At 36.1% G+C, this 15,839-nt stretch overlaps 1 protein-coding gene across 2 annotated transcripts in view; it reads left to right on the forward strand.

The window, feature by feature from the left end:
* LOC120635772 overlaps window positions 1-15,839 on the forward strand; it is a 28,763-nt gene that overhangs the window by 1,242 nt on the left and 11,682 nt on the right. The window contains exon 1 of one of the 2 annotated variants that reach the window (XM_039906925.1): window positions 699-867. The exons of the other annotated variant lie outside the window; for it this stretch is intronic. Within the exon in view, the coding sequence (XP_039762859.1) occupies window positions 699-867 (169 nt within the window). Of the gene's footprint in view, window positions 1-698; window positions 868-15,839 lie in introns of those variants that run through there. 2 annotated transcript variants of the gene reach the window in all.

Consider the following 15,839-nt stretch of genomic DNA (forward strand, 5'->3'; position numbering starts at 1 on the left):
AATCAAAGTTAGTTAACTATTATGGAAATATGACCATCAACTAACATAACCTTCTAGTTCCACAATAAGGTAAGAAGTTTTAACATTCCTGGCGCCCTCTACATAGGAAACCAGCCAGTACTTTGATGTAATCCTTTATCATTATACGCAAAATTTTTGTAAGTATAACAAAACCCCCTCATAAAACCATAGAATCATTGCTTTTCTATGTGCTTTAGAATTAGTAAAGAAAGTTGTTTCATAAATGTAGCCAATTTTATGACAAGAGGCACACTTACATATCATTTATACAATGGTACATACTTTTCAGACAACATTCTACTAAAAAAACCTTAACAAACAAAAAAAATTAGGGAAAAGTAGTAATAAAAAACACCACATCTTGATACGCGACTTAAAAATATTTATTTTATTTACAAAAAATAAAGACTTTTATTTTGGACTGGTGAGTCGATTTCGATTTACTATATTGTAACTATTGCATAAAAAAACAAAAAAGTACTTGGCACCTCACTTTTTATATGAATATTACAATTTTTACTATTACATTTCTAAATTACACTTTACAGTTAAAATACAATATTCCTATTCAATTGGCAACACCACCAAAAAAAACAAAATATTGTCTATAGACCCTCAAATATTTAGTGAGCTGTCAAAAAATAGAATAAACAGGCGCGTATAAAGCGTTCTACACTATGCATGTCTATTGGCGAGTCGAGATGTGGTGCAGGCGGCAAGCGGCGGCAGCCATCTTGCCTCTATTACTCGCTGGTTGGCTGACGGGCGAGTCTTCCGAAGCCTTGACTACATTTGGAAAGAGTAACACAGACGCGCCGAAAAATGTTCAACCTACCCCCCCACCAGGTAAGACCATAGACATTTTTTATTTTATTTAAAGGCATACTACATTCAGCCTCACACGCAGCACAGTCATTAAATGTATACACTGTTGTGCACTAATAATGTAAGTTTACTAACCTATTTTTTTTAATAAACAAGTTAATTAACCTCGACTACTCTCGTATATTACCCGACATCTTTAAATGTTAAAGTAACTACAAAAATTTTCACTATAATAAAAAGTTAAGTATTAAAAAAGTGTGTAATCGAGTTTTGATTTGACGAGTTTAAAGCAAACTTGGGTTTAATAATGCTCGTTTAATGTGTGTCTGATGTACTTTCATATTATATGTCTTTTGCACGATTAAGAAAAATAAAAATAAGCAGAGCAAATTAGCGTCCCATTCCTAACCAATAACAGGCCTCGTTTTAAAAGCGGCGCGTTCTGATTGGTCATCAATGGAAGCGCTCGCTTGTCCTTCTTTTAAAACTAATGCCATCATTTTCTAACTGTTTGCTCTGAAAAGGACAGCAACACTTGCAAACCAACGTAATCTGAACGATTTTTTTATAAGTGTATGAAATTTTCTACCTTAAGTGTGTTAATTTTTAAAGATTATAGATGTATCTTCAATGGGTGAGTACTCCTTATTTTTAATTAAATAAAAAAAAAAGAATTTATTTAAGAACGGTACTTACACACCGGTACATAGTAAAACGATATTTTTCTTTCATAAGAATATATATTATTTATAAACCTGTATAGTTTATGGTTAAAGGGCAACAGGCAAAGTAATCAATTGAATTTGTTTCATTTTTATTAATAAACTTTTTTTTAAATGCGTATTGGGATGCCTGTGAAACGCCGATTGGTACGTTATTCTATAGAGAGAGAACCGAAATCTATCTATGGTTTTGATTTTACCTAGTAAATGTGCAGAAAAGGGATGATGGTGGAATGTATCAGTCAGCATATGCATTCCATGAACTTACGAACAACTTTTTTTGTAATGTCTGCCTTCGAAATAACCATCAATCCAACCAAAGATATCGTCATATATACTAAATCAATATATAAAGGTATGAAATCGATATTAGCAGTTGATCGCAGAACGAATAAATCAACGAGCGGTCAATCAACCCATTCAACGTTCATATCACTATCCTATTCTTTTCCCTGGTATCGTTATCAAATACAACTAAATGTATATAATATTCATAAGTATATAATTAATAAAACTGCACCGGTTTCGCCCTGATTAAAATTAAAAAAAGGAGTAAAATCACTAATAGTATTTATTTATAACCTACTAGCTGCTACCCGCGATTTCGTCTGCGTTTGTTTTTGTTTTTAATGTGGCATTAAATTTAGTTGTAGATCTAAAAAAAATTAAAGTATTCAGTATCGCTAAGCTTTAAATGAGGGGTTTGCTGCTGTCCACTGAGGAATTCTGTCCTCTATCTGCAACCACAGTTTGGGCAAAATTAAACACATATTATAACCTCTATAGTACAAAAATAATTATTTAAATCGGTTATAATTTGTCGGAGTTATGGTGTAAAATCGTCAAACACTCATCCCCTCTCCCAAAGGAACTGAGCTTAATGTCGGGATAGAAAGTATCCTATATTACTTCTAACACTTCCAAGAATATGTGTACAAAGTTTAACGAGGATCGGTTAAGGAGTTTTTGCGTGAAAGTGTAACAAACAAACTTATACCCATTAAAAATCGTGAATAAAAAAACTTTTGACAAAAAAGACGTAGACAATATATACTTCTACCTACTTGATCTTTATCCATTTTATCTACTTGAAGACCGACCGGCGCAGTAGACAGCGACCCTGCTTTCTGAGTCGATGACCTTGGGTTCGATTCCCACAACTGGAAGATGTTTGTGTGATGATCATGAATGTTTTTCAGTGTCTGGATGTTTATCTGTATATAAGTATGTATGTATATTATTCATAAAAATATTCAACAGTCATCTTAGTACCCATAACACAAGCTACGCTTTGGGGCTAGATGGCGACGTGTGTATGAACAATATCCGTAATGCGTGTTTCAGGAGGATAAACAGATATATTATGTATGTATATAAAGAAGTAAGAAGAAAGGCAATAGACATTATATGGGACTGTAACGGTTTTTTTCTTGTTATACTAAATAGCAAAGAGGATACAGACACCATATATAATTGGTGTACCACCATATATAAACGAATTCACAAATTGACAAATGAAATCGGAACGGCCTTCACGTGTTGTGCTTCCGAAAATATATTCAATTTGGAGAGCACGCGATGGTATTTGTAAATAAATAATGAACCGATGGTACTTAATGGTTGTTCCGTAGCGAAGTATTTTTAATAGCCTTTTTTTTGTTGTTCAAATTATATTTTACAAATATTTTATGATATCATCAGCCAATGGTGAGGATGGCGAGTTCGCAATACAAATTGAGGATGTTATTTAATATAATTAAATAGTTCAAACAAACTAAAAAAACACGCTTGGTATAAAAAACTAAACTAATTTCTTTCTTTTAGTTTTTTCATAATAGCGATTTTTTTTAGTTTTTCTTGATCTATTATTTTTATTAGAGCAAAATTAATCGGTAACCCATCCACCATTAAAGAGATAAAATATTTTTTTTTTATTCAGTGTGCCCGTCTCTCGAAATGCAAGTTCTAATTATTATTTAAAACAGGCCATTAAAAAGTAATAGCTTACGCCCTCTACCATCTAGTAGCTTAATGTTTTCTGTGGAATTTGTTAGGTACGCGAACGCCATAGGTTTTTTACATTTGGGTCTAGATGGCGCTGTAGTAATTAGTAAAAAATCTTATTTTTTATAGTGACAATTGGAATAAACTTTTCAGATTAGTGTATTGTCATCGGTCCTCGATATGTCTACAAAGTTTGAAAGAAATCTGACCGTTTAAAGTGGGTCAAAATCGCGCCCAAAGAAGTCGGTTACAAACAAACATACAAGTGAAGCTAATAAAGTGTGTAATAAGTAGATTATTTTAAAATGAAGAGAATTAAAAAAATATAGTTAAAAATAAAACCTACTTAACTATTAATTAAGATTTTAGTTTTTGGACACGATGCACTGCATGCGATAATAGGTGAATGAGGTTTCTGTATATTCAAAATTCATTTATTTCAAGTAGGCCTACTTTATATGCACGTCAAGTATGTATGATTGTAATGACTCTACCACCGGTTCGGAAAGCAGATTCTACCGAGAAGAGCCGGCAATAAAATCAGTAGTTGCTCTTTTCCAACATCAACATTTACAATCATTTTTCTATCTTGCGGGAGATGAGAGCGAGGCTGGCTGTTTCCAATCTACCTTGTCATTAAGGAATTCATCAAATGTATAGTAAACTCGCTGTATTAGATTTGTTTTTACACATTTTTTAAATGTATGTATTGGTAGGTCAAGAATTACCCCTCAAATGAGTTCTACACCTTTCGCAGACGATATGCAGATTGACGGCCGAGTGGCGCACTGGGCAGCGACCCTGCTTTCTGAGTCCAACGTTCGATTCCCACAACTGCAAAATGTTTGTGTTATTAACATGAATGTTTTTCAGTGTCTGGGTGTTTATCTATATATTATAAGTATTTATGTGTATTATATTCATAAAAAAATATTCATGAGCTATCTTAGTCTTAGGCGATGTGTGTATTGTCGCAGTATATTTATATATATCACTAATTTATGTCCGTTTCTGGTAAGTCGAGAGTGTGAGAACACATTTATTACAGCGATGTTACTATGCAATAATTGATGAATTTCAACTACACATATTTTTTTGACAAGGTTGCTTGGAAGCACACCGCTCCGCTGTCATCTCTTGCAAGACAGTATAGTATAGTTTTTTGTAAAAATGTTGATGTAGAAATAAAAAACCAACTGCTAAGTTTCTTGCCGGTTTTTTCTCGGTAGAATCTGCCTTCCGAACCGGTGGTAGAGTCACTGCAATCTGACAGGTTTCACGTTTCAAAATTTCCTATACATAGCATAAATGTAGTTTTAGAATTTAGCGTGTTGTATTCACGACCAATCATTGTCGACAGCGTAGGTAGTAACGTTAAAACTCTTAAGAGTTTATGTTTTACATGTTTTAAACATAAAAATACTTTCTTTTGTATCTTTCGATTAATTAAATAAATAAAAATAAAAATAAATAATATAAGATTGGCTTGGATTTAAAAATTGATCTTTTTGATAGCCCTTTTTTTGAGGAAGGTAAAAGGCTATTTAACAAGACGCTACAACCTAGAACGGTTAGATACTGAGGAAAAAAAACCATGATGACGGTATCAAAGAATCGCTAAAATATTTAATTTATCTCACTATTTATGACTCATGTATTATGAAACACGTATTTTTATTTTTATTTTAAGTGAGATTGGTATTGGTATTTTCAATAAATAAAACTGAAAAATCTGACTACTAAAACTAAAGCGATCCGCCATGATAGCTGAAACGCTTAATCCAAAATTGTGACGTCACTTCTACATAAACATAATTTTGCACTGCCTGAACTTTGAAAATCTTTTCGTATATAAAGTGGTTTTTTATGGTTTCAAACTTCCATTTCCTTTTTTTTTTGTTATGAATACCAAAATCAATAGCCATGAGTATGGAACCAACCACTTACTAAAGCTCTAATTTGCCTATCCGTGCCGTCAAGTATGCGGCCATCACACCCGGCGAGCGTTTGCGCGGGTTCGATTCCAGCAAGGGCAATTTGGGAATTTATAATTTCTGAATTTTCTCTCGTCTGGTCTGGTGGGAGGCTTTGGCCGTGGCTAGTTACCATCCTACCGACAAAGACGTGCCGCTAAGTGATTTAGTGTTTCGGTGCGTTATCGCGTAGAAACCTGTTATGGGTATGACAACCATACTCCCTAACAGCCCGCTACCATCTAAGACATACATCATCACTTACCACCAGGTGAGATTGCAGTCAAAGGCTAACTTGTAGTGGAATAAAAAAAGAAAACATTATATTGGATAGAAGTAGGCGTTACTTTGCGGAAATCCATGAAATATTATGAAAATTAAGCTTAATTTGCTGTACTCCGCGAAACGCAGAATTTATATTTTCTTCAATCCTTATACTCCACACCAAACAGATCTTCGGCAATGTACCCCGCTCCTCCTGATTGCAGTCAAGGGCCAACTTATGTGGAATAAAAAAAAAGTAACTGTGCCAAAAATCAAGATGATTCGTTGCTTAGTTAGGGCGTAAAGCAAGGACTTTAAGGCGAATTTAAACTTAGACTCATATTTTTTTGATTGTTTTTTTTTTAATTTTTATGATTTTTTAATTAATTTTAATTTCTTTTAATCTTACTTCAAAAAATAAAAAAAAAACAATATTCATTTATTTCAAGTAGGCCTACTTTATAAGTACTTTTAAAACGTCAAGTATGTATTTTCGTAGTGACTCTAACACCGGTTCGGAAAGCAGATTCTACCGAGAAGAGCCGGCAAGTAACTCAGTAGTTGCTCTTTTCCAACATCAACATTTAGATCTTGCTTCATTTTTGAAAGCGAAGCCGGCTGCTTCCAATCTACCTTGTTATTGAGAAACTCACCGAATTTTGCTTTTAACTTAATTTAATTATTTTTAAACGGGCTAACTTCAATGTTGTGTATAGGTGACTCTACTCGGACTACAAACTAAAATCCAAAATTATTAATGATAAAACATTGTATAATTTGTGTATCTAATGAAATAAATAAAAATAAATAAAGGACAAAAAAACAAACACACTTTCGCATTTATAAATTTAGTAAGTATACGTATGCGCATACGTATCGCGGACAACTAGCAACCGCTAGTAAAAAAAAATAAAAAAAATCGTAAACTAGGCATCCCAATTGGTATTATAGCCGATAAACGGTGACATTTGACCCTGGTACAAACGGTACGAGCTATAAAAAATGCTTCCAAGAATACCTAAATAACAGCTTTTTTTTGTGATGTAACTAATATTTCGTACACGGCATTTACAGATCCGATGTCGATTTATAAATATAGCGCGCTCGTCTACGGATTGGACATGCTTGTACCCCAGTACATTTGACAAAAATAAGAGTTCGAGATCATTCTCTGTGTGAGTGTGGCCTGGACGAAGGATCAGTCTCACATATCCTTTTTTCCTGCCCGAAATTGCCCTTTAATCTGTATGATATACTTCCTCCTAAAATTCCTCGTCCCTTAAATGTCGAGTGCGTGTTAATGTCAGTGTATAGTCGGGATGTTAAATATCTATGCAAATTTATTAAAATTAACAAATTAAAACTATGATTTTTATATTTTGGATATAAATTTTTAATTTTATTTTATCTTCAAACGATTGTTAAATTCATGCGTACTTAGTTAATTTCACTAACAACTACTATTGCAGGTCGAAGTTATTAAATAGACATTTCTTTTTCTTTACTGACCACTCTAGTTCGTGCCTTTTCCAAGCTACTTGACACTGGCAAAGTACATTGTGCTGTTTTGGCACTACGAAAAGCCATAAATCAAAGAAGAAGAAGAAGAATATAGCGCGCAGACTAAACGAAACCATAGACACGAACGAAACAATAGACAATGACAACAAGTCAACTATTTTTTTTTAATATCTTTGGTTAGTTAAGATCAGAGCTCAGATCACTCAATCACTTACAAAACCTGGTAAAGCTTAACATTCTTAGATCATCTTTAAAGTTAAGTTACCCATTTCAAATTCAGCAAACCTTAAAAAAAATATCGCATAAAATGTATCTGAATCGCATAATGTTGACTGTAACCGTTGTACACTTAATTGTTCGGTCAAACCAAATTTAAAATCGTAACAGATCATAGCGCGCTCACTTTAAATAAAAAAGCGCGGCAAGCGGTGCGAAATGCCAATAATTTTTTTAGTTCTTTTTTTTCACATAAATTTACTATTTATAAACACAAAAGGTTCTTTCCAATTTCAAATTCCGAGCATCTCAAAATTTGGTTGATCGACGTAAATGCGTGGAGCAAAATGAATCATTTTTTTTCCATCCGAGAGTCTGGGGTAAACGAATCGATAATAATCATCATCGTAGTCAACCTACCACCGGTCCACTGCAGGGCATAGACTTCCTCTCAGACTGAAAAGGTTTTAGGCCGTAGTTTGCCACGCTGGCTAAGTGTGGATTGGTAGACTTCACGCGCCAGCGTTGTGAGAACTCTTAGGCATGCAGGTTTCATCACGATTTTTTCCTCCAACGTTTTCGACTGGGAGATACATACCATCCACACTGCTATGTAAACGCGTTAGTGTTGATGTATACTGGTTATAGTTTTGTGAAGCCTCTGCTGGGCGAGTTTTAATAATTCGCATGTTATTGGCTTTTTCTAATCTAAGCGTTCTTGGCTATTTGCGTAATAATTAGGTAATTAACATTGAAATTTAAAAAAAACTCACAATAGCTTCGTTTAGGAATTTGGAGTTAATAAGACAGCTTGTATTTGGTGCCACCATTTACACGTATATGTGACGCACGGAATAACCTTAGTAAATCAACGTTAACAAATCAAAAATAGAACACACCTCGCATGATTTCGCCACAGACAATATATTATACAGTTTGACATTTGCAATCAAGATGGCCGCGGCGGGCTGCCGTGACCCGAGAACCTGCAATTACACTTTTTCCCTTGAATTATTTAAATTGTGTTACGAATTTAAATACTGGGGGCATTTTTCTAAAAACGATACGAGCTTGGACATGCCACGTTGGATTTCTGACACGATACGAAAAAAACTGTGTCGAGAAAAATTAAATTTTTATGTGAAACATCTATTGACGAGCATTATCAGTTAAATGGACTCGTATGTCGTCACGGCAAATAGCACTCTCTTATGTCCTGATGCCCTACGCCAGCGCATTTTTTTTTTGTTATTATTATGTACTATTTAAATAACATCAAATATATACTACTTTTATTATTATTTTTTTACTTTACTTTTTTTTATATTCTATCTGTCGGTCTTCTCTTCTTCTTCGATCTTCTCTTATCCTACTAATATTATTACTTTATGAAACAAAAACTCCTCAACCGATTTGACTGAATATCCGAATGAAGATTTTAACACAGTAGCATACTTTTTATCACGGATGTTTCCCGTGAGGTTTATGAAAAATCTGCGTTTTTTAGTTTTTCAAATCGTGAAATCTCGCCGAATCGAAAATCGCGAACGTGTTTCCCCTAAATAGTCAAAAATGGCTATAAAGAACCGATGTCTACCAAAGAAAAACTAAAAAATTTCAATATCTAATCTTATATTATTAATTTTGTATGTGAATAGGTGATACGAATTGATGATTTTCCATCTAAAAAACTACCCGTCACGACCAACTACCTACTAATTGGTATTATCTAACCTTTCAATGAAATATTCACCTACTCGCGATTTTTGCTCCCCATCCCAAAAAAAATAAAATTGGAAAAAAAAGACTTAGATTAGAGAGAGATTATATTGATTTTCTCAAAGCTCTCGAGGTTGTTGAATATAATATATACTATATTTAATTATGTACGATACTTTTTTATTTATTAAAAACTGAACACCGACTAGGTCGCCAGCAACTCCTAGTACACACATAAATCAAATTCTAAAGAATTTTGGCGCAACCCGTCCATAGACATAATGCTGTGGTAGGTGAGCTAGGTATATAATTAAATATTATTTCGTACAATATATTTTCAGAACTAAAAATACGCCGCCATTTTGTGAACGGAAGTGGGACGTAAAATGTCAGATAAGAATAGGGCTGTCGACTTGGGGTCTGCCATAATTTGTCTGGCTCAATTTAGAACACTTTTAAACACATTATTTAACGACCTCCCTGGTGGAGTAGTGTGTGTTAGGATCTTTTAAGTAGACGTCCCGAGCTCGATCCCCAGACCTATTTGGGAATTTATAATTTTCGAATTTTCTCTGGTCTGGTTCTGTTTCGGCCGTAGCTATTTCCCACCCTATCGACAACGTACCGCCGAATGATTTAGCGTTCCGGTACGATGCCACGTAGATGCCGATTGGGCCATTGGGGTGCCATACATGGGCTGAGTTTACTGCTGACTCTTCTCGGTGGAATCTGTCTTGCGAAACGGTGGTAGAGTCTTTACAAACAGACAGACTTGACATTTTAAAAGTGCTTATGTAAACCCCAAATAAGTTAGGCCGCTGCCATCTTAAACTGCATCATCGCTTACCAGTTGAGATTGCAATCGAGTGCTTAGTGGAATTAAAAAACACTTCTAATGGTCTTAAATCAGTGTAACAGTATTGTGTACCTTGGACACTTGAAGTTATTTTGGCGCGATTCAAAGAACATTGAGAGTACTCATGTGCCTCACACATGAGTACTCTCAATGTTCTCAACTTATATGTTTCTATCTTAGCCGCGCACACCGAAACTACTGTATCGGTATCTACTATATACTACAACAATACATACATCGCCATCAAGCCACAAAGTAAGCGTAGCTTGTGATATGGGTATTGTGATAGCTGATGAATATTTTTTTATGAATATAATACACATAAATATTTATAATATACAGATAAACACCCAGACACTAAAAAATATTGATGTTCATCACACAAACATTTTCCAGTTGTGGGAATCGAACCCACGACCTTGGACTCAGAAAGCAGGGTTGCTGCGCACTGCGCCACTCGGCCGACAAATGATGATGCTGTATAGATCTGATCAATGAGACTGGAGTCAGAGAACACCTGCCTGGAGCCTACACCAGAAAACCCGTCACTTAAGGTTTTCAGTATAAGTGTAGTGACAACCCTATTTATTAAAGAAACGACGCCGGAAGTCAAGAAATATTGCTCAGCGGCGTTGGAACGAGCTTACCTTTCGATTTTTTTCTATGTACCGACATTAATTTATACCTACGTAAATAAATATTAGAGGATAAGTGGAGCCATGCTTTTATAAAAATGATGGGAGCAACATGGCAAAGACTGGCGCGTTATAGACATTCATGGAATAGAATGGAGGACGGTGGCGTGCACACAGAACTATTTGATCTAGTTCCCCCCTCGCCTTTTTACCATCGAACCGCGTGGCACCGTAAGGATCTGTATCCCTACGTGGTCGATATACCGCGGACGCGTAGGAAGCGCTTCGCATCTTCGTTTCTGATCCGCACCGCTAGGATCTGGAATGCCCTTCCAGCCTCCATTTTCCCAAGTGCCTACAATATACCTATGTATGGAGTACCTTCAAATCAAGAGTGAATAGGCATCTTCTAGGCAAGCGCGCTCCACCTTAGTCTGCATCATTGCTTACCATCAGGTGTAAATGCAGTCAAGCGATTGTCTATAATCATGGAAAAAAAAACGTTTGTATATTCACAAAAGCACTGCCTACCCGAAAATTTATATAAAGGAGGATTTTAGGCGTTTTTACACTCTTCCCACTGTATGCATACCCTGGTAAGGAGCCTAGTGCACGCCACTAATGGAGGAGGCCTTCGTCGTAGACTTAATGAAAAGGATTTTTGACAGAGTTCTGAATTTACAAACAAATAAAAATTCAACCGAATTGAGAACACCTCCTCTTTTGTAAATCGGTCAAAGAGTTAGTTAAAACGACGGATAGTAACACAGCCTACTTTTAATACCAGGAAAACAAAGTTTCTCGCGGGATGTGTGTAAAACCAGGCCAGAAACACACCTTACACGCAAGATATCAGAAATTAAACGCCGACAAAGTCGCGAGCATCCGCTAGTAATGATATAGTTTTTAATCGTTTGAAATAAGTCAAAAGAAAAAATATGTGGTATAAGTAAATATGATAAAAAGAAAATAATCTTTATTCTCATTCACTTTGGGTTCATATTCCAACAGTTCTCGTGCACGCTATGAGGAAGACCTGTAGATTAATCAGTAGGAAAAACTTACAAAGAACCTCAATAGTATAAAGTTAATAAAATCAAAAGAAAATAAACTTTATAGTACAGACTTTGGGTCGAAATTTCAACGAATCACGTGTATACAGATAACCTTATACTCAGATCCTACTATAAAGATATCAGTGCCGGCCTCTGTAACGGAACTAGCCTACCAATTACGTTCAGGAATTTCAAGTTTTAAGGTACAGTTTTACTAAGTAGTCAAAGGTGTATTATTTTTTTTTTAATTCCATTACAAGTCAGAACTTGCCTGCGATCTCACCTGGTGGTAACTAATTACAACCTGCCCACGTGCCCAGTGTACCACGCAGTCTAAGAAGGTAGCGGTCTAACATGTTTTTTTTTTAATACTCCATTGTATTATGGAGCAGACACTTGTCTTCCAACATGATGGTCGGAAAAATTACACATCAATTTTCTATTAATAACCCTATTTTATTTGTGTTTGTGAGTGTGTGTCGGCGTGAGTGTGTGTGTGATTTTAATTTGGTTGAGTTCTCCGAGCTATGTGCCCAACCCATTGCCACTTCAGCTATACGCCTCTTGAGCTATATCGGTAACTCTAGTTATTCTACGTGCTTTCTTGTAGTTGAAAAATAAAACTCTTAAAGTAATTAACTTTTTCATAATGCTGGTATAATAAACAATAAAAAATTACTAATTTTAAAATCGAAAGCTCGATTGACTTCAAGGTTTTTTTTTAATTCAGCTAATGTTACAGTAATTTTATAAAGGATAAATAATTAAACTTTTGATAACAAATAAAAGTATATTTGATTAACAACCAATGTTCATGACATTGATTTCGATATAAATACGACTGCGTTATCGATACAATCCAGTCCTGTATGGACTCGAACGATGCAGAGACACCTCCCGGTGTCTTAGTCGTTATCACTAGACCCAATCAATTAAAGCCGCCTGGCTTAGAAAGCTGTACCCTAACGGAAGTTCAACTAACAACGGCCGACTGCGGGGTGTAAATTTAACCCGCTTCCGTACACTATCGTGGGCCATCACTCCTCAAAGTAGGTTAAGGTGGCCGCATATAAAGTTATTTTGCATCTAATTTAACATTAGCTTACCTACTCACAGTAATCGATTATTTCACTACAGAGCTCTGTGGCAACGGCAGATCAAAATAAAATAATAAATAAACATACTACGACAATCACATCGCAATCTAGCCCCAAAGTGACGGCCGACTGGCGCAGTGGGCAGCGACCCTGCTTTCTGAGTCCAAGGCCGTGGGTTCAATTCCCACAACTGGAAAATGTTTGTGTGATGAGCATTAAGTGTTTTTCAGTGTCTGGGTGTTTATATGTATTTTCTAAGTATTTATGTATATATAATTCATAAAAATATTCATCAGTCATCTTAGTACCCATAACACAAGCTACGCTTACTTTGGGGCTAGGTGGCGATGTGTGTATTGTCGTAGTATATTTATTTATTTATTTATTTATTTATAAAGTAAGCGTAGCTTGTGTTATGGGTACTAAAATGACTGATGAATATCATTATAAATAACTAGCCGACCCCAGTGCTGTTGGGCTGATTTTCGAATCTAAACCATCCAGGGTGCCATCCAAACGCATACCAAAAAAAACATTTAAATCGGTCCAGCCGTTTAGGAGGAGTTCAGTGACATACACACGCACACAAGAAATATATATATAAATCACACAAACATGTTCCAGTTGTGGGGATCGATCCCTCGGCCATGGACTAAGAAAGCAGGGTCTGCCGACTGCGCCAGTCGGCCATCAAAATACAGTTGTCGCCAACCCCTCTGTAGCAACGGCAGATCAAAATACAGTTGTCACCAACCCTTCTCTTCCGGGTATTGTACGAGGTGACTAAGGAAATGTAACGTAGAGCGGGCAGAAGCGTACTCTGTGCTACTGCTACATAGACGCATCTCTGGCGGAGCGGTGAGCAATATGGTTGCCGTCGTAAGGTCGCCTGTCTAGAGGTATTCTACAAAATTCATTGCGGGGAGTGTGCCCAGGAGCCATGGGCGTACCCAGGGGGGCAGGGGAGTGTAGCTGCCAAATCTAGCAGAAAGTGTGTGAACTGTCTTTAAAAAATGTATGGCGGTCTTGGTGCGGCCAAGACACACCCAGGCAGACAACAAAAATGAAAAAAATACAGTTTCGGGTTTAGTATCAGTTACAGAGTGCCGATAGTAATATTAAATCAATGTAGACAGGTTAGCCCGCTACCATCTTAGACTGCATCATCACTTACCACCAGGTAAGTTTGCTGTCAAGGACTAACATGTAGTGGAATAAAGAAATAAAAACATTAGTATCTGACTCATAAGAAACAGGGGTAGGCCGCCAGTATTTCAAGAGATACATCAATGCATTGTAACAACGAAAATAATATAACAACGTTAATCAAAATTTCTCCAGGATCTCTTCAACAGATCTTGACCAGATAATGAAAGTTGGACCACATGTCCATAAAGTACTTATACTATCTCAAACAAAAAAAATACATATTTTCTCCATTATATCTACCGATTAGTTTAGTCATTTGGGTTTTTTTTATTTCTATTCTATCATTTATTGATTTAAATATTTTTTAATGGTTGAAAAAAAAACTATTAAAATTTTATAATAAAAACATCCACCCTCAGCTTGCGGGGCTTTTGAATGCCCAAGCAACCGGCGGTCAGGGCTCCAGAGTGAGAAACCTCCTCACAATATGCGCCGTTTCAAGGACTACTGCCTTCTGTAGCCGACCCTTGATCCAACAACCAAGCGAAAGCTTCTTAAGATGTTAGTCGAAGCTTTTCGCGAGAAGATCATTGACTGAAACGACGATCGAAACAATAACTGTCGACTTAACATTCCACATAGCCGTAATCTCGTGAGCAAGGTCCAAGAACTTAGATACTTTTTCCTTTTCATCTTTCACCAGATTGTCGTCATGTGGAATAGTAATGTCAACAATTATTGATTGTCAATTTTATTATTATTATTTTATTTCATTATTTGTCGTGTGTAGATGATAAAAGGTGTATACAGCATTATAATTACTGAAAACTAGAAAAAGGGTGGTACTCAAAATATCGAAGTTTTCTTACAATTCAAGAATGAATAGGCATCTTCAAGCATTGTCAAGCAACACGTGTATCCTATCAACCATCAGGTTTAATAGCAGCCAGGCTCCAGTTAATTTAAAAAAATATATTAAATTACATACTACATGCGCGAAAGTCTCGGGGAGCTAACTTCAGCCTGGCAAAGTAAGATTGTGTGAGCTTGATTCCATTTAGTCAAGGAACTACTGCGGTGTGATTTGGAATCTGATTGAGATCGAACGAGCGGTCACTGAACCCAGTCAACACTGCGTGGAACACAAGGACGCCCTTTAATAACTTTCGTAACGTTATGTAGCTAGACAAGGTTGCTTGCAGTCAGCTCAGCTCTTATCTCCCACGAGAAACCAAACTATAGAAAATTATCGACGTTGACAATGATTTCTTAGAACCTGCTAGCTCAGCTCTCATCTCTCACAATATAGAAAAACGATTGTAAAATGTTGATTTTGAAAAAGATAAACCGCTGAGTTCCTTGCCGGATCTTCTTCTCAGTAGAGTCTACGTTGCGAACGGATTCAGTCTCTATTAACTTACAGCCTTTAAATTCTAGTTGTACAAGAGCCACTTGTAACAGATCAGGTACGGTTTACGCCAAGACGCATTACTGCCAGAAGGCGTTTTTGTCGGTGTAATTACAAGCACACGTTTTACAGCTGCGCCTCACAGGTTGATGGATGCAGAACGGCACTTTGTAGAATTTGTTTGACGGCCGATTGGCGCAGTTTGCAGCGACCCTGCTTTCTGAGTCCAAGGCCGTGGGTTCGATTCCCACAACTGAAAAATGTTTGTGTGATGAGCATGAATATTTTTCAGTGTCTGGGTGTTTATATTATAATTATATATACGAGAATATTAAAAGTATTTATGTATTATATTCATAAAAATATTCAACAGC

This window comes from Pararge aegeria, chromosome 27 (genome assembly GCF_905163445.1).
Source record: "Pararge aegeria chromosome 27, ilParAegt1.1, whole genome shotgun sequence".
In the NCBI taxonomy this organism is placed as follows: Eukaryota; Metazoa; Arthropoda; class Insecta; order Lepidoptera; family Nymphalidae; genus Pararge; species Pararge aegeria.